General features: G+C 40.8%; 1 protein-coding gene across 3 annotated transcripts in view; it reads right to left on the bottom strand.

Annotated features, from left to right (window-relative positions):
- Positions 1–15,141, bottom strand: part of CACNB2 (calcium voltage-gated channel auxiliary subunit beta 2) — a 138,888-nt gene extending 123,747 nt beyond the window's left edge. For all 3 annotated transcript variants that reach the window (XM_035129854.3, XM_088654101.1, XM_035129858.3), the window contains exons 1-2: positions 14,827–15,141; positions 6,919–7,011 (exon numbers count right to left, since the gene is read on the bottom strand). In XM_035129854.3, the coding sequence (XP_034985745.1) occupies positions 6,919–7,011; positions 14,827–14,934 (201 nt within the window). In that variant the 5' untranslated portion in view covers positions 14,935–15,141. The remainder of the gene's footprint in view (positions 1–6,918; positions 7,012–14,826) is intronic.
- Positions 15,142–20,717: the final 5,576 nt, after the last annotated feature.

The raw sequence follows: 20,717 nt of genomic DNA, 5'->3' as shown, positions 1-20,717 counted from the left end.
AAAAAAATGTAATATTTGTGTATGATGATGATATCATTTATTTCTTGAAGAAAATCTTGTGAAGAAATCTGACATCAGGAATCATAAGACAGAGAAACCAGTAGGAGAACATTTCAATCTCCCAGGACATTCTATACAAGATCTCAAAGTAGCTGTCTTATTACAAAAGAATTTCAGAAATAGACTGGAAAGAGAAGTTGCTGAATTGCAACTTATTACCAAACTTAAAACCATGGAGAGACCTGGTCTGAATAGAGACATTGGATTCTTATCTCATTATACATGATAAAGTAGCTATCTCACCCTTTGCTTTTTCCTGTAAGACCAATTGCAGTCGTTAAAAGTTATCAACAGGTTTACCACACCTATCAGCCAATCACCCATTCCCACCACCCTTCTGAGTAATACCCCTTCCCCTGAGTAATACCCCTTCCCATCCTCTCACTATATATAAGGGTCTGGTGACTTCTGTTTCTATCTGAAGAAGTGTGCATGCACACGAAAGCTCATACCAATGACAAACTTAGTTGGTCTCTAAGGTGCTACTGGAAGGATTTTTTTTATTTTGTAAATAATAGTTCAATTTGTCATATGAGTTTCAATTATTATTTTTCATATACAGTGAGCTGAGGGGGAAAACAGAGGAAAAGATAATGCTTAGATCACTGTGAACACAACACCCTTGTTGACAACGAGTGAAATAAAAGATATCCTGTGCTCCAAATCCTGTTGGCATCAATCTGTCTCAAGAGACAATGGGGGAGTGCACCTTTGAGAGTGAGATCACACTTTTAGAAGAATACAGCACCTGCTGTGGCTGTAGAGAATGATGTAGGAGAGACATGCTTTATTGCAGCTAGGGTAGATGAAGGCATCCAGTTTTGCTGCTGCAGATGCACCATGGTGTTTCTTCTTTCTGTGCTCCTCCCAGAAGCCATTCATTCTCTGGTCACTGCTATGGATAGAGCATGTCCTTGGGGATCCTGACATTTTCCATTCTGTGGACATGACCAAGCCAGTGTAGACATCGCTAAGATAGAAGTGCAAACATGCTGGGACTGTCTCATTGATCGGTTCCTCTGTTGGTTAGGACCAGGTCCAATATAGATGATCGCCTTGTTGCTTCTTCTGAGAAATGAAATTGTCAATGGAAATTGTCAATGGAGCAATGGATTCAAACTACAAGAAAGAAGATTCCACCTAAACATTAGGAAGAACATCCTGACAGTAAGAGCTGTTCGGCAGTGGAATTTGCTACCAAGGAGTGTGGTGGAGGCTCCTTCTTTGGAGGTCTTTAAGCAGAGGCTTGACAGGCATATGTCAATAATGCTTTGATGGTGTTTCCTGCTCGGCAGGGGGTTGGACTGGATGGCCCTTGTGGTCTCTTCCAACTCTATGATTCTATGATTCTAATGAGGCAACAGATGAATTTTTTGGACCTTACATTCTTGACAGAGTTACAGGTAGGTAGCCATGTTGGTCTGACGTAGTCGAAACAATTTTTTTTAAAAGAAATGATTTTTTCTAATTCTTGACAGAGTTTGAGTTCCTACAGATATCAGAAAAACTGAAGTCTCCCATGACTACTAGCTCTCTCCTTTTTGAATGTTTGGTAATCACTCAGGAATTATCACTCAGGTTTTCTGTCTGACTTAGATGTCTATAGCAGACCCACTCCTATAAATAGTAGTTTCCCACTCCTACAATTTTTACCTGTACATACATTCTCTGTCTGCCCTCCATGCTTCAGGGCATGTATCTCTTCACAAGTGTACACATTCTTTACACATAATGCTACTCCTCCTCGCTGTATGGTCTATTCCTTTTGAACAGGTTATACCCCTCAATTCCTACATTCCAGTCATGAGTCTCATCCCACCAGGTTTCAGTAATGCATATTAGGTCATATTTGCCATTCTGAATTTAGAGCACAAATTCGTCTTGCTTGTTCAACAGAGTCTGAGCATTAAAACAGAGAAAACTAAAACCACAAGTCCAGCTGCTTCCTTCTTGTAGCGTCCTATCCTTTAGCAGGTTTCTCGAGCAACAACTCAGTTTCCTGTGCATCAATGAAGTGATTATTCCCAGTACCAGGTGTTCCCCTGTCATCTGTAATACTGTCTCCCTCCTCCTTAGGATTTAGTTTAAAGTTCTTCTGATCAGGTTTGCAAGACTCTTAGCAAACACACTCTTGCCAACTGCTGCGAGGTGCAACCCATCTCTTGCTGGAAGTCCTTCCTCAAAGAAGCAGAGGCCATGCTCCAAGAAGGCAAACCTTTCCTGAGGAAAACACCTGCACAGCCAGTGGCTTACTACCAGTATTTTCCTCTCTTCAGGAAGCAATGATTTTAAAAAACTCTGGGCCACAAGCCCCTTCACCTTCTTACCCACAAACTCATAGTCTCTTGCTATACGTCAAAGCGGCTGTATGTTCAATTTCCAAATGCATCAAATTTCCAAATGCTTTTGAAAAAGTTGCTCCCTATTAATATTGAACACTCTCCTGACTGCATTGTTGATGATATGTTCGGATATCCTCTATTTTGAAATTTAGCTAATATTCTGGATTCTCTTAAAAATTCCCCAGGTTGAGTTCTATCTGAGTCTAATCATTCGACTGAAAGGGAGACTGTCTCTTAAGCGTCACAGATGAAAGGAGTCATATCTTAAAAGGGAATTTTAATCTTTAAATTTAGTAAAAAATGTAACACTCAATTGCCCATTGAAACTCCTATATACGGTCATGTCTAAAAAGGAGATGGCCTGTTTGTTATGCTGCAAACTAAGCTTAATTGTGGGATGAACTGAATTAAGCCAATTGTCCAGGGCATCCAAATGTGGTTCATTGGAAAAGTTCATAAATATGTCATCTATACCAGGATGTACAACACGTCGATCTCGATCTACTGGTCAATCCCTGTGAGGCTTTGGTAGATCCCGGTCGATCGCTTGTCCCCTTCCGGCCCCGGCCCCTCTCCCTGCGTTGGCCTCTATCATAGCAGTAGGGAAACCTGAGTTTTGAAAGGGAGGTGATCTTGTCAGCGATTTAAGTTTATTTGTTGCTTCCGTGCTTTCCCCCTCCCTCTGAAGAGCTTGGCCAAATCCCGTTAACCCCTTCAAAATGGAGCATTTCCATTTCCAGCCTCTAAAAAAAGCTCAACAATTTTGAGCGGAACCCCCCAAAATGGGGGGTAGAGCCCTGCCAGATTTTAAATCTGAAAGTAGATCACAGTCTCTCGGGAGTTGGCTATCCCTGATCTATACATTTATATAACTCAATGCCATGGAAATATGGGTTAGTGTTGGGATCCAAGATCCATTGTTTTTCAAACTGATACATTAATAAAGTTTCCACACTAGGTGGAAATGGTGAGCCCATTGAAATACCTCTAATTTGGCAAGAAAAATCATGGCCAAATCTGAAATAATTCTTTTCAAAAATCAAGTCAATTAATTCAATCAGGAAGAAGGTGGGGGTGGGGTCAAAGACTTTCGAGCATTTAGAATATCCTCCAGAACTAACCTTAACTCATCCAAGGGAATAGATGTACTGTATACAGAGACTGTGCACCTAAAATGATTAGAATGTTTGATTCCATAACTGGACATTGTTCTATAATTTGAATGAAATATGTCGTATCCTTAATATATGTATCTGACTTACTAATGTGAGGCTGTAAAAAATGGTCAACAAATTTCAATAGAGGTTCCAGGACTGAACCTGTGCTGGAACAATTTGGACGACCAGGAGGTGGTCTCTCAGGTTTGTGTACCTTTAGTAATAGGTAAGAAACTGGTACACGGGGATGAGATTGTATTAAAAATTGTCCTGCCTTATCTGATAGGTAACCCAGTTCCATAGCCTCCTGTATAATAGCCTCCTGTTATTGCCCCAACTCTATTCATTATTTTCATTGGCATGATCCTACACTTTGTCAACAGGAAACTCCCCACCAGAGTAGAAATCATATATTGAACAGATGGAAAGCTCTTCAATCTGAGCAGGCTGAAAGCAAAGAGTAAGGTTACCGTAACTTCCGTCATAGAGCTTCAGTATGCTGATGACAACGTAGTGTGTGCACGCTCAGAGGATGACCTCCAAACCATCCCAAATATCTTTGTAGAAGCTTGCGAAAAGCTTGGCCTATCACTCAACATCCAAAAAACCAAGGTGCTGCACCAACAAGTACAAAACAACCCCTCTGCAGTGCCACAAATCCAACTCAGTGGTGTAACGTTGGAAAATGTTGATCACTTCTCCTACCTAGGCAGTTACCTTTCCACAAGGGCCAACACTGATGCTGAAATCCAGCATCGCCTGAGCTCTGTGAGTGCGGCTTTCTCCCGGTTGAAGTGCAGAGTGTTTGAGGACCAGGACATTCGCAGGGAAACCAAAATGCTTGTTTACAAAGCTATTGTACTACCAACCTTACTATATGCTTGGGAAACATGCACCACTTATAAACGCCATCTCCAACTCCTTAAAAGATTCCATCAACGGTATCTCCGAAAATTTTTACACATCACTTGGGAAGACAGGCGAACTAATATCAGTGTACTAGAAGAAGAAAGGTTACCAGTGTTGAAGCAATGATTCTTCAACATCAACTTCGTTGGACTGGTCATGTTGTGCGGATGCCTGATGATCGTCTTCCAAAGCAACTATTCCGAACTTAAAAATGGAAAGCGTAATGCTGGTGGTCAACAAAAGTGTTTAAAGACTGTCTCAAGGCAAATCTAAAAAAATGTACAGTAGTATAAACACTGACAACTGGGAAACACTGGCCTGCGAGCGCTCCAGTTGGAGAACAGCCTTTACCAAAGGTGTCATGGGCTTTGAAGACACTCGATCTCAGGACGCAAGGGAGAAACGTGCTAAGAGGAAGGCATGCTTGGCAAATCCACACCGTGATCAACTCCCGCCTGAAAACCAATCTCCCCACTATGGAAGGACATATGGATCCAGAATTGGCATCCACAGTCACTTACGGACCCATTGTTAAAACCGTGTTTATGGAAGACAATCTTACTCAGATACGAGCGATCGCCAAAGAAGAAGAGTCCTTACCAAATTTTGAATATGTGCTGTGGGGTCTGAACCTATTTTTCTGTAGGTTGTGTCACCTGCCAGTTTTCTCCTATTTACTACTATATAATCATTGCTTTCCATTATTATGTATATGCAGTCAACAAATGCATGTTTGGGGAACCTGCTGCTAATGAGGCCTCTCTGAAGAGTGAGTCACAAAGAAAAAGATGGGCACATTTTGTCACTCATGGTATTGGACATGAAAGATACAAGCTATTTCCTCCTTGGGAATGATATCCAAGTACACAATTAATCATGTGTAAAGCAGTGCTAAAGACAGAAAAGGCCTCTACAGAAAATCACATGGATAATAAATTCACTTTGCCATTATTTATAACCCTGTTTGTGACTGAACACAGCGTAATAGGCATCCTGCCAGTATTTAAACACTGTGGGGCTACACTGGAAATATTGGTCTAAAGCAGCCCATGTAGCCTGTAGTCTTTATCACAGCTTAATATTTACAAAAGTGATTTTTAAATAAGGTTGCTTATTTTTAATAAACATCAGGATATAAAATAAGATCTGAATACAAGGCTCACAAGGATAACTTTTTATATAAAAGTACCAATAGCATATAGAATTGCTTTATAACAGTTATGTGCCTTTCATCAAAGTGATTTTGCTCGCACAATTTGGTTTACTTGATCTGTACTTTTATAAGTCTTTTTAATAATTAGATAGCTGTGATCTACTTGAAACGCTTAACATGAAATTATAGTCAGACAAAAAAAATCACTTGCAAGTAAACTATTTTGAAATTTTGCAAACTTAAGAACCACGTTTCCATATCTAATTTCATTACCGAAACAGTTGAAAGTTAAAGTTATGGACTTCTCTAAATCCAGCAGAGTACAAAAAAATAATTATGCCTTCAATACAGGAATTCTTCCTTCATACCCGTACATCAAAATGTTAAAACAAACTGCTACTGCTGTTTAATCAATACTGAAAGTTATTTTCCATTCCAAAAATATACATAACTGAGACTATCTAGTTTGGCCCTCAAATTTAAAGTATTTAATTTGAAATGTTCAAGGATACAGAAGTATCGTCAAATTACTTTTTATATATTGCATTTATGTTCAGAAGGTACAGTCATCTCCCATCCAAGGACTGATGACACCCACACCTGCTTTGTTTCAGTATTACTGAAACCACTGGAGCCTGAAATCCACAAAGTCCTTGATGACTGCAAGAGTTGCTCTTTCAGTTCCATTCTAACTCATTAAATGGGAGAACCACAAAAATCCCACACTAACATTGAGAAGAAACACTATTGGGGAATGTGAAAAATTAAGTTAAGTACAGGCAGTCGTCCCCCCCCCCTTTTCCACGCATTCAATATGTGCAACTGTGCATATGCGCATAGTGCTGACCCTGGAAGTGGCCATGAAATGTTATAAAGAAATCACTGAAATGACACTAAAAGGGCAGAATGGGGTGTTTGCAGACTTTTTCAATGGGTTTCAATTATACATGATTTCACCAGCACTGCGGTACCTCGGAATGTAACCCCTGTGTAAATGGCGGGGGCGGGGCGGCGCTGCCTATGCTATTCTATCCAACAGGAATTAAATGCATATATAAGCCAGGAATCTACATATTCAATTACAGTGCTTTGCCTTGCTCTCCAACACTCCTAAGGAACAGAAAACCACAACTTGTAGTAAGATCTACTGTGAATATATATGGACTTTAAAGCTTCACAGGATGCATCAACATGAAATTATATATTCTACAGTTACCACCATATCACCTTTGATTTTGATTATGGATCAACACAACACAATAATACACCATTGGGGAAAGTGGAGGAAATAACATACCTGTCGGACAAAACTATTAGAGGTAGTGTCAGAAGATGTACTCCCATCTGAACCTTTGAATCGGTGTTTTCTTCTTGCACCTTTGCTGTAAGACTGTTAAAAGAAAAGGTTATTACTTTATGCATACCGTACATTTCTATACATCAAGTAGACACAAATACTCAACATATTATTAATTATTTTTTATATTAGCAAATGTCAGCTTTAGAAATTAGCCAGGCACCAGAATCTACATATTATAGCACAAAGTGAACGAACCCCTTACACAAGTGTTTGCCCAACTGTGCTGAACAGCTATTTTCTTTCCACTCACAGTTCTTCAAACACAATATAAGAAAGACAAATGAATAATCACAGAGAAGAATGTGTCACGATAGTTTGCTACTGGGTGTTTATTGAGTTCTTAAGATTATACATGGGAATAGATATCAGCTTCTGGCATTAGAGAGAACACTCCCTGCGGCATGCAGGCAGTAGTGTTGTAGCAGTTATAATATATAATATCAATATTGAAGAAAAAAAATCAAATCAATAGGTAAACATCACAGGAAATGGTGCTTTAGGGCAGTGCTTCAGCCATGATGATCTCCTGGTTCCCTCTAGCTCAATTTTTTAACATACTACTGTACATTAATACACTCAGTAAAATTGACTTACCAAACATACTGAAAATGATTTTAAAAAAGTTAAAGGAGAAGAATTGTTCTTCTCCACAAGTGGTAAAAGAGTAATAAGGCAAGTTGTTATACAATAATATCCTCCTTTGATTTTAGGAGGTTACTAGTCCAAAACAGTTTAGCTTGGTTAATAATATTCAAATACAACTTTTTACAGCAGTATCCCTTCAATTAAATGTCATAAATGGAGTCAAGTGGTTCACTGTTTCATGACCTAGTTGTGAAAATCTAGCAATACTGTACATAATTTATCTTTACAGGGCAATGAATGTGATTGTATAAAAATATGAAAGCTACACAAGAGGGACTGGAAATAAAAACATAAGGAAGTTAGCTACTCAGATAAGGCACTGACAAGACTTCAGGGGGAAAAACAGGGCTCCGAAGGTATGCATATTTCTCAACAAGTAGGAATTAAAAAGCTATGACAAAATGTAAACGTTCAAGAGGTTACTCAAACCAGAGACCGTCATATTTAGAAATCTAATTTTAGCAATGTTAAGATGTACTTATAAGGGGGAAATTAGAAGACTAAGATTATTTAAGAAATGAAAAGAAAACAGCTCCAAATTAGAAACACAGAGACCATCAGGAGTAGCAAGTTTAAGGAACAAACACAAAGTAACTGCTAAAGTACCAGGAGCTGTATAAAAAAATTAAATAAGGAAAACAGCTAATGAAAGAGGAGACACTAGTAATTTATTACAATTAAGCTCTGCCATGAATTTCTACCCTCCCTGCCGGGGGGGGGGGGAATTCTTTATTGTTATGAATATATGTTACTGATTATCAGAGATTACACTGTCAGAGGTAATGGTGCCAGAATAATGAGAACAAGGGCGATCAAAAGGTGTAAATCCAAAAGGAGGGCATGGATAAGCTTGAACTGGCAGAACAACATTAGCAGTCTGCAATATGGAGTTATAGGAGCCATATTATAGCCATTCTATTACAAACCAATACATCAGAGCTTTCCAAACTGTGCGTCATGACACTTTAGTGTGTCGGCCGCAGTGTGTAGGTGTGTCATGTGAACACCCCCTTGCGCTCCTCCTGGAACTGGAAAGGGGTTAGTTTAACCTCCAGTTTGCTAGTAAAACTGAATTACTGTGTCACAAAATGATGCATGTCTAAAATGTGTGTCACCAACGAGAAAAGTTTGCAAACTTCTGCCATAAAATACATGTTTTCCCAACCAGGTAAATTAAGTCAAATTAAAAATAACAGACATTCAATGCCAATTTATAAAATAAGCACAATCAAGTGAAAAGGTTTTCCTAGCCTATGCTGCTTCAAGCTGCAGATAGGGGTTGTATGTCAGGATACACCCTGGCAAACATGCTTTTCCTTTTTTTACTGTCATGCTTGTTTATATGCAGAAGAGTCTGTTCCCTAGCAGGGGCATTTAATAATTCAGCCCACTCATTCAAAGCAACCCAATGCGCAGAAAGCTTGTATATCCTAAAGAACCCTTGGGAGAATGTTATGGATGAGTTTTTTTGTTATTATTCCCAAGGTTTGAAAATGATGGCAATCAAGCTGAAAGATCTAACTCCATTTACAAAGGCTGTCCAGAGTGTAATGATGTCCCCCCCCCCAATTTTGACAAAACGGGGTCAAATTAAGAATATAGCAATACATGCACCCTATCTTCCTTCTTGCAACTCCTGCAGCCAAGCTAGTGCTCTGCTTTCCTTTGGACCACATCAATGAGGCCTTGAGAGACATCGTCATCTGGGAAGTCCAGGATTTCCGTACACACTGCCCCAGGCTTACACCCCAGAAAGGTCAATTTGGTGCTGCTGACACTGCAAAAACAACGTGGGAGGCAGGAATTAAGAGTTACCAATCTCCCTAGCCACAGCAGGCACTGTGATTCTCCAGCAGTTTGTGTTCAACCCTGGAAGCACACTCCATTGCCTCTCGAGACAGACAAATGCCAACAATATTCTAAATGCAGTTGGGTCCTGTTCATTAGATGCTAGTTAAATAATATTTACTAAAATATTGTGCTTAGTGAAAACTAGGGCCGAAACCATTTATGGATTTGGGGAACATATGTAGCTCAGTTTAAGAACATATGCTTTGCATACAACACGCCCCTTGAATACCTCACATCTCAGGATAGGAATGGGAAGGACTGCTGCTCTAAACCCTGTCAGTGTCAACAATACTGAGCTAGATGGGACTAATAGTCTGACACCTATAACTTCCTATGTTCCTACGTAATTGATTAATTCTAATTAAACAGGCAACATGGTTGGGTTTTTTTTAAAAAAATGTTAATTATTTTTATATAAAACGTATGCTTTCATTTCAAAACATTCTATCCTGCCTTATATTTTTCAGAAGACAATCCAAGGCAACTATTAAATATACAGTTTTAAAAACAAACAAAGCAAAGCAACTAAGTAACAAAAAACAGAATCAAAAACAAAAACCTTAAGGAAAACTGCCAAACAATAACTGAAAAAATCCAGATAAACCAACAAAAAGCAACATCAGTTCAGTATACACTTGAATTTCAAAATACTTAAGATTTACTTGTTGCCTTTAACTGGACATTAAGTGGTAGGAAGTGTAGTTCATGTATTTATAAACATATTTATATGATTCCATGTCATAAAGTATTAGGTTGGTGTACAATGTTAAAGCATAAACCACAAAATAAAAATGTATGTACAGTGGTACCTCTGGTTAAGAACTTAATTTGTTCTGGAGGTCTGTTCTTAACTTGAAATTGTTCTTAACCTGAGGTACCACTTTAGCTAATATGGCCTCCTGCTGCTGCCGCCGTGCGATTTCTGTTCTCATCCTGAAGCAAAGTTCTTAACCCGAGGTCCTATTTCGAGGTTAGAGGTGTCTGTAACCTGAAGCATTTGTAACCCGAAGCGTTTGTAACCCGAGGTACCACTGTATTCAGTATCACATGGTGCTAACTAAGTACATACTGACTGGAAGGTGGAACTTCATATTCTGCCACATCTGAAGGTTTCAAACACTTTTCAGGCATGATCCTATGTGGAGCACATTATAATAGTAAGGCTTGCAGTTTACAAAAGCATGCTTATAGATAGCAATTCCCTTCTCCTCAAATAAGCTATATCCAGTTAATTAAATAGAGTATAAAAGTATCAGTGGCAACAAGTCATGATGGCTGTGTTACCTCCAGTATCAAAGGCAGTGTGACCGAGCAGGAAACAGCTCATGCCCTGCCTGTGGGCTCCCATAAGCATCAGGTTGGCTACTCTAAGAACAGAGTGCTTGACTAGAAAGTCCAACAGGGCTGCTCTTATGTTCTTAAGACTCCTGACATTCCAGAGGAGGGAATGTGGTGAAATTCCTGAATTGAAGAGATACTGCTGGACTTTGCCTCTGGAGTGGCTGACACTGAGCAAGTGCCCAGCTCTCTAGCACCCAGACCAACTGTTACTTGTTCTCTGCCTAGAGACACTGCTTTCAGGCTGGTAACCTTTCCTGTTAAAGACGCTTTCCCAGTTGAGCTGTATAAGATGCAAGTGCTGCAGGACAGAGATAAGTCAATAATGATTCTGCAAGATCTTTGTTCTGACATACTGAGGATAACAACGTATATACAGGCAGCAGCAGACCTCATAGTGTGGGTGTGCCGTACACCTGAACTCCATCCTGCTGAGCTGCTGCAGCACACCAGGACAGAGGGAGAGTGGCATATTGGTGGCAAGGCTGGCATGGTACAAGCACAATGGCAGGAGCATCAGATTGGCTCCCCTGGCATGTTTGCACCGTACCAACCTTACTACTCCTTTGCCTCTTCCTTTCTCCATCCAGATATGCTGCGGCCACTCTGCTGGATGGAATAGAGGTGAGTGGTCCACTCCCATCAAGCTGTCCATTGCTGTATGCAGGGATCCTGCTTTACATCTCTGGTGTAGCAGGAGCATGGCATCACCAATTCCACTTCTTCCCAGAGAGGTCATACTAATTCCATAGGAAGAATGGAATAGGACTTGAGAAAAAAGCAAAGTGAGCAGAAGGACCCAGATCCTGCAGCAGCTCCAAGAAGAGATAACAAATTGGCTATCTATCTATCTATCTATCTATCTATCTATCTATCTATCTATCTATCATCTATCTATCTAATGTAATGCTTTCCATCAATAGCAATGGTAGTTAACCCTATGGGTGCTTCCGCAAATGATGGACCTGCCTGTGATGTATGACAACAACCAAGATGTTCAATGTCAGGTTTGTTGCATCCTGAATTTGAGTAATGCATGCTGTACTTTATCTCACAGCTATTATGGTTAGAGACAGCAGGATACTGCACTGGAGATACGTGACCCCCATCTCACTATTATCGCCACTGGTTCAAGTGACTCTTCAAGCCAAAATCTTTGTCTGCAAAGTTATGCAGGCCAGGCATTCCCAGTTGGTGGTTTATGAACTCTAACTGCATTTTAATCTTATTCATTTGTTCTTCACTTTTAATTTTTCTACGGTTTTCAATATGTATTTAGAGACTACTTTGTGCATACGATTGCAAAAAGCTGTTTTTTCCAAAAATAAAAATAAATTAAATTGATAAATAAATAAATAAAAGGCACAGGCAGTGCTGTGTCACTCAATTAAAATTAAAAATTTAATTAAGAGAGTAATATTTCAGATTTTTTTTTTAAAAAAACTCTGCCATTAATTTTTTAACTGCCAGTGAAATGCATGTTTATTCAAACAGCATTGGCTTGTTTTATTTAAAAAGGTTATTAGGATAATTTGTTTTTGTCTCAACAGAGAAACACTATTGTTTCGTATGACCAAAACCAGTTAATTCCCAACCCACCTGTTTCATTGTTAAAAACTGTAATGCTATTCTATGTAAAAAGTCAACAGTTATGACTGCAAGAAGTCCATAAAAGGGAAAATGCAGTGAAAAGGAAAGCATATTTTTCAACTGTAGATGTTTCATTTATTCATCATTAATGTCCCCCAAAAGAAGGTCTATGATGCAGAATTTATCAGACACCAGCATAACAGCAGCATGAAATAAAACAATTGTAGTGGCCCATGTTTCTGATGTCAGATCTTTAATACTAACACAAAAGGTCAGGGTCACTTTACACTACAAAGAACCAGTCATTGCAACCCTGAGGAAAAAGCAAACAAATCAGAGCATGGGAAATATATCCTGAGAAAAAGATACATTTGGGGCATAATTATGATCACCATGTAATGTACTTGTGCAGGTAGTGGGGATATTAGCTGATGAAATCTATAAAGGTTTGTCTGATTTTGAGCAAAAGTAATGAATGGAGTTACACAAGCTTGGTGGATACTCCAATGATCTTTTAATACTTATTAGCAATACGAATAGAGTCCTTCTAGACACTAGAGTACTTCTTTTTGGCTGAATATTCCAGTCAAATAATGCATTTATCATTGTTTTTGTTCATTCACCAACATTAAAATAATTAATTAGGTTAAAAACACCATGCACAATAAGATGTTGCCATATCCCTGGTGAGTTTAAAAGATTCAGCAGCAATTTATGCAGGTAACTAACTAAAAAAATGGAATAATATTTGAAGTGTGAACTACAGTAAGGAACACATTTCAAATACATGCTCACACATAGATCTATAAAATAGTTCCCTTGTCAGTAACACTGAAAACCAGAAAAAGAAATATGGGTTTAAAAAACCAAAAGTAGCATGTAGAAAATTGTTGCTGAAACAACTGAGATGCTAAGGAAAGAAATCATGGCAATACAGTCCTACACATGTACTTTTCAGAGAATGAAAACTATTTGTCTGGCTTTAAGTACTGTAGAGCTATTAAACATCATGGCTTGCTTACATTAACACACGCCATGATACATAGTATTTAAAAACAAAACAAAAAAACTCCAACAACATACAGAAGTACTTGTTCCGTACTGTATGAGTTAAAATCTTTGCCCTGCTCATAAACTCATGCACATTTTTTTCCTCCACTCTGGTCCTCTAACATCTTTATTGTGAGTAATTTATACAACAAATCATATTATGTGTTTTATTAAAACAGATGCAACAAGAACCTGCCTCAAAAACTCCTCGTTGGCCACAGCTCTCCATGTGCCCATAAGGGGAAAACATGAATTTTCCTGACCAGAGTTTCCCCTATCCCACCAACTTTCCAAAGCTGAGCCATTCATATTGCTCTGATTTCCCTACAACAAATACTTGCTTCTAACTCTGAACTTGCTTCTGACTCTGAACAAAGACAAGATTTTCGTTAGGTCTAAAGGCACCTATTAAAGACCATTTAAGGTAAAACATAACCACCGCTGGCCTGGTTCACACAACACTTGCTTTTTCTACGTTTGATCACTGCAGGCTAACTGATGAGTGGCAGTAAAGCATGAGCAGGTGCCACTAAAGTACACTGTGTGGTGAGTGGGATGGGGGAAGGCGACCAGCGAATTATGGGTCTGTTATTTGTGATGGTACAGTGATCAGGTGGTGAAGACTCACGTGTGGAGACAAAAGCAGCCTGTTGCAGTCATAATTAAGGGCACAAATAGCCAGCAACCCCACCCACATCTGAGCGCATGCTTGTAGGTAAAGATTTTCATTCACACCGGCGCATGCTAATAAGGAATTAAGAGCGAAACTGTTCCAGATTGAAATTCTGAAGTTACACTACGACATAAATCTTACAAAAAACAGAGAGGGGCTTACTTCTTAGTTGCAAACCCTAAATACGTTGGCATGTGACAAAATCCCACCGGACACATAAAGCCTACTTCTGAGTAAGCCCACTCACAGGGCTGGGACGTTAGCTTGCAATTCTGTGCTCACAGACCCCGGAGCAAGTCCTCCTGAACTCGGTGGCAAGTAAATCCGAGTCGACACGCCACGGGGCAGAATTTCACCCTCTGCCCAATCTGAGATTGCTCAACAGCGGAGTCTCCTCGCCTTTCCCTTGCTCTTCCCTTAGAACCGCAGCTTTACCTTGTAAAGTAAAAAAGATGGAAGCCAGCAGGATTCTTTTTTTGGGGGGGGGGCCGTCAGCAGGGGATTTTACTGTCAAGTGAAGCCTCGAAAACTCTCGCTCCCAAGAGCAACAATCTGGAAGCGGAGAGTCACCACAAAGGTTCCCCCTGGCCATATGGAGGGGGCGGGGGCCGCACGGAAAGAAAGACGCCCCCTAATTTTTAGGCGAGCAGCCCCTCCCTCTCTGTCACCCTCCACCCCTAAAAAAAACTGCAGCCTACCTGCACAGCCAGGACTGGAGCCGGTGGGTTGTCCAGCAACTCCATTTGCATCTCCTGCGCCGCCGTTGCTGGAGTGGGAGGCGATTTGGACATGTCACTTTGGACCATTGGAGAAAGCGGGTCGGGAAGGTGGGTGGGTGAGTGGGGGGGGGGAACAACTCGCCGACACTTCCAACAACAAAGCGCCTCAGCCAAGCCGTCGCCAAGTAGTCGCCGCCTCTCTCTCTCTCTCTCTTTCTCTCTTTTTGAATCGGCAGAGGTTGGTGCACGAGGATGGCTCTTGCTTCTTCTTCTTCTCCCTCAGGGATGGGCCATTTTGAAACGGTTCAAGTGCCTTTCCTTGCTTGCCTGCTCGCTCGCTCGCTCCCTCGCCCGCCTGGCTTGCTTGCTTAGGTCGGTTGCTGACTTGAGGGAGATGGTGAGAAACAAAACGAAGAGACTCTGGGCTCCTGCTGCCGCAGCTGCTCGCCTCGCCCAGCCCTCAAGTACCAGCGCGGCTCCTCGGTGCCTTGGAGAGCCCAGAGCGCAGCAGCAACCGCTACTACAGCCGAGCAAAAGGGGGAGGAGACGGGGAGGAGGAGGAGGCGCCTGAGAGAAGATGAAATCTCGACAACGACCACCCTCTCGTTCTTCCCCCCGCCTCGAGAAAGGTGGGCGGTGGGAAAAGCGCGGGAAAAGCTATGGGGGGGGATGCTGGGAATCATGCCAAACATTATGTGCAGTTCTTTAAAAGCATGATTCTTGCTGCCACTTCTATTTTGGAGGGAAAGCAGCAGTTCAGCATTTGTTGGTGAGGATAGATTGTCAAATGGTAAGGAAATATGCTGAGTTAGACCAGGCATCCCCAAACTGCGGCCCTCCAGATGTTTTAGCCTACAACTCCTATGATCCCTAGCTAACAGGACCAGTGGTCAGGGCAGATGGGAATTGTAGTCCAAAACATCTGGAGGGCCGCAGTTTGGGGACGCCTGAGTTAGACCTTTGGTCCATCTATCCCTGTACTACAATATTTGGTGTCCTTCCAGATGTTGTTGGACTATCCCATCACTTCTAGCCACTGGCCATGCTAGTTGGGACTGATAGTCCAACAGCATCTGGAGGGCCACGGCTTCCCCATCCTAACCTTGTTGTTTACTCCAATTGGCTACAATTCTCCAGGGCCTAAGACCAGGACCTTTTCATCCCTATTGTTAGAGATCCTTTTAACATGGTGGAACTACTAGAGATTGAACTTCATCCTGCATACAAGGTGCATGTTCTACCATGCTATAGACTGGACTTACTGTTGCACTTTAGAAAGTCTTCTCAAAATTATTGACACAGATAACTCAACCTTTAGTATATTTTAACAATGCATTTGTTCATAAGGATCTCCCTCCCCCTGTGTTTATTATTATTCCCCTTGTGCAGTATTTTCCCCTTTGCAATTTAAATTGTGGCACTGTCGGCTATTTTTATCATAACATGTTGGCTGCTTTTGGATTTGTTTTTGCATGCTTTTTAGTGAATGAATGTGACAGCAGCTATAAAGTAGAGAGGTTCTTTCACTGACATATGAGATAGAAGTGCTTAAATGCAGAAGCAGTGGGTGTGAAATCCGGCCACACTGTCTGCTCAAGTACCGTATTTTTCTGTCTTTAAGACGCCCCTATGTATAAGACTCAGATTTAAGAAAATGGCCTAGGCACTATCCGTGTATAAGACACCCCCAATTTTTGACATAATTTATTAGGGAAAAAACCTAGTCTTATACACTGAAAAATACGGTAGTTTATATTCATATATTTATAGAGAGTTTTAAAAAAACAAAAAACACCTCACAGTAATAGGCTCTTGGTACATTAAACATACTCTTGTATGAAGTAACTGTATAAGGAAAGAGTCAGAAGGGAGGAATGCAAAGTAGCTCTACCAAGATGGATTTTATCATCACTCGTCATTCACAAACCCATATGTCTGTTTATCTCCAAAGTCAAACAAAGAATCTAACAAAATGCAACTAATCTTTTTTCAAAGTATATCTAAGGATTTCACAGTCTATCATGTGGTTAGCAAGTTAAAATTATGTTTCTTTGCTGTTAGTGTAACCACAGCTTTTAATTAAACAGACACAAATCTTCAGAGTAACAATGTAGTCTCACTGACAAAATGTACCAGTGTTAATGAAAGTCTTGTTAGTTTCTTTGAAATTCCTTGGACTTTTTTGTCTGAACAACAGCCTCAAAATTTGCCTCGTTGTTTTTTCCTTTCACCAACTCTAGTGGCAAGTTATGCAGCTGTGCATGCAAACCTGCACACAAACCTTATTTTTAATCTTATTTTAATCATATTGTTACAGAACGGGAGGGTGGGGTCCCCTAAACACTAAAATTAATAAATGGTAAGATTTGTGATATGAAGGGAGAATATAAGCTGCAAAGGAATTCCTGGGTAGCCTGGCCAAACTAGGGGCCTGAAAAGAGCCATTGTGGGTCATTAACAAGACAAAGTAGCTTCTTATCCCAGGTGTGACCAGAGACTGGAGATTTGGAAGGTTGCCAGTGTATCTGCTGGGGGGGGGCAAGGGGCTTTTGGGAAGAAGGAGGAAGTGAGGTTGAGATCCATCTTTGTGGAGAAGAGAGAAGGTTGCCTGCAATGCTTTGGGCCATGCCATAAGATTTGGACTCTCTCCATGCAGACTGTAAATCCTATTTCTTAAAGCATGACAGTCACTCTGCAGTGTACTCTATTCTCCAAAGGGAGAATGGCCCCCATGCTCTCTGGCCTTTGCTTGGTGGAGAGAGAGGCGGGCACTGGGCTTTTGTAAGAATATTAAAATTATTTTAGTTTCCCCCAGAATTCTTCAGGCACAGCTAATGGCAGAGACGACAGGTGCTATGGAAAGCAGGATATGGATATGCCAATAGATGCTGATGCATGGAGGGTTATATGCAGAAAATGACCTTTTCATTCAGTAGCTACTAGCTAAGGGCCAGTACCTTTTTTAAAGTCACTTTCCCTGCAAGCTCTTAGCTGTATGTTTAGTGCAATGAGTCCTCAATGTTGTAGAGAGTGCAAGGAGATTGGATCTTTCTTTACATGTGGCATTGTGGAAAAATATTATGATTTTTGGATAGATATTAGGGTGATGAATTTTTCATTTTTTGCTCAAAAATTATTTCCTGTAGCACAAATGGATGAACTTTTGCCTACTAATGACTAAAATGAGGTATATTCCATTGAAATATTAAAAAAGGTTACGCACAAACCGTTTTTAATTTTTTTGTATGCCATTTTACCATTTCATAAAATTGTATTACCAATTATACACACACACCACACACACACACACACACACACACACACACACATATATATATATATAATCAAATTTGGACACAACACAACATTCCACAATGGGGAGTGTTCTTAGCAACATAGGGTATACAAATGTCACACCTGTGCAAGGTAAAAGCCCCCTTTTGGGACCTCAAAACTCAGCCAGCAGACCCTGCCGGGCATGCTGGGAAAAGAACCTACAGGAGAGGTAGCAAAAGATCGCCCTACTGTTACTGCAGCTAAAAAAAGCTTCCTTGTGATGACCCTATATAATGTTGTATATATGTGACTCTAAAGCTTGGGTTCAGTTTTATATCTGCCTTAAAGTGACTTCAAAAATGGTCAAAAAACTGATAAATAAAATTTTTAAAATCATTTTGTGCGTGAGGTTTTTTTTTAAATCAAATCTCTTTGAAAGTAAGATTTTATCTAATCTTTAATGAAAGCTCATCAAATTATGATACAGGGAAATGAGGTTGTAAAAAAGTAATCACCCTAATAGATATCTTTAAGATGGTTGGTGAGATCATGGGACAAAGCCATTCAGTGTGGTCCTAAACTGGCCTTATTACCTTTATTTCAAAAGGGAAACAAAAACAAACAAACAAAACAATAAACAAAACCCTGTAGTCATTTACTTCATTTGGTGGCAGCTAGACTAAGGGATGCGGGTGGCGCTGTGGTGTAAACCACAGAGCCTAGGGCTTGCCAATCAGAAAGGTTGGCGGTTCGAATCCCTGCGGCGGGGTGAGCTCCTGTTGCTCGGTCCTAGCTCCTGCCCACCTAGCAGTTCAAAAGCACGTCAAAGTGCAAGTAGATAAATAGGTACCGCTCCAGTGGGAAGGTAAACAGCGTTTCCGGGTGCTGCTCTGGTTCACCAGAAGTGGCTTAGTCATGCTGGCCACATGACCTGGAAGCTGTTTGCGGACAAACGTCGGCTCCCTCGACCTATAGAGCGAGATGAGCGTGCAACCCCAGAGTCGTCCGTGACTGGACATAAGGGTCAGGGGCACCTTTACCTTTACCTTAGACTTTCAGAAGCTGCTAAACCAGTTGATTACTCATGAGTAGTCTGACCAGCAGTACAAGAACAATGCAACTGGAGAGGTGGCTGCTGGAGTGGTTTCCACATGGCTCCCAATGGTTTATAAGCCTAAGAGGAAGTTGCTGTAACGATAAGCCAAAGGCTTCCTCGTGAGGGACAGCAAGCAGACCGAGGAAACCCTGATTCTTGCAGATACAGGAACTGATAGGGAGGGGTAGGGATGATTGTCTCCTCTCTCTCACCTTTCATTTGCACCAGTGGAAATGTTTTTCCCAATGCAAAGCACAGGCAGTGGGCCTTGCAAACTGATTTGGAACTGCAGCAGGAAGGAAAGGATTAAGGCTCCCCAGACTCATGCCAGGATCCCGGTTAGGACCCCAGAGTCACACTACTGTACTTACTTTTTAAAGCTGTTCGTGTGTGAATGGCATCTTTGTCTAGCTTGGCTAGGAAGCAGCTCTCCAGATTCCCAAACATGAGTCTTTCTGCACACTACCCAGAGATAGCAGAGACTGAATATGGGGCATGTGGTTCTTTGCTAAACATACTTTACATGTTTAAGTGTACACTTGAAATGCCTTCCCTAATGATATAATGTGGTCCTGAGGATACTTAAGGAGGATAATGCTTAAATGAGCTTTATTGGGATGGAAGAGATACAAGTTACATTTACAAGACACAGGAAATGAGTTCAAGCAAATAGGTGGGATTTAAGCTTATAATAATAGCTGAGCGGTGCCCAGTTTGGGAGCAAGAGGAAGGGAAGAGGGGCATTTGTTGTTGCTTTGGATGTGCTCTTTTATAAATGCAAAATAAACCTGTTAGTGCTGCTGTGTATTCTCATAATCTGAATGCCTTGTTCTTCCTTCTCAGGTCTCCTTTGAAGTTTATCAAACTGACTCATTTGTCACAAGCACAACCTACAATTAGCATGTCTCTGCAAACTGAATACTGGCATGGAAAATTGCACACGTTCCTCATGGTGAACAAGTCAGATGACCATTTTGCTATGAAGAGGGAGCCAGACAGGTAGGAAATGTTAGACGTCTGTCATGATAAATGTAATTGTTAGCACTATAGTGAGAGGAGGGTAGGTTTTCATCAAAACAAATTGCACATATGACTGGGGGCAGGGGAAAGCCTTCTAAAACACACAAAGAAAACAGGTGATGACTGAAAATACATAAGGCATTTCTGACATGTTTTCTCTCAATTATATGCTTGGCTGAAGAAAGGATAAAGGAATTATTCACAGTTAACTTAACTTGAATTATATGTGAAGAAATTGTACATTTTAACTTATCTTTCCCTTCCCATTCCTGATCATCAGCTTCACCTTCATCTTTTCCCTTCCTAAAATTTACCCACCTGCTCCTTTCTGAGCCAGTGTGGTGTAGTGGTTAAGAGTGGTAGACTCGTAATCTGGTGAACCTGGTTTGCGTCTCCGCTCCTCCACATGCAGCTGCTGGGTGACCTTGGGCTAGTCACACTTCTCTGAAGTCTCTCAGTCCCATTCAGCTCACAGAGT

The sequence above is a fragment of the Zootoca vivipara genome, chromosome 11, assembly GCF_965207765.1.
Source record: "Zootoca vivipara chromosome 11, rZooViv2.hap1.1, whole genome shotgun sequence".
Classification (NCBI taxonomy): domain Eukaryota; kingdom Metazoa; phylum Chordata; class Lepidosauria; order Squamata; family Lacertidae; genus Zootoca; species Zootoca vivipara.
The sequence above is the reverse complement of the archived record's forward strand: the minus strand, read 5'-3'. Positions and strand labels throughout refer to the sequence as shown.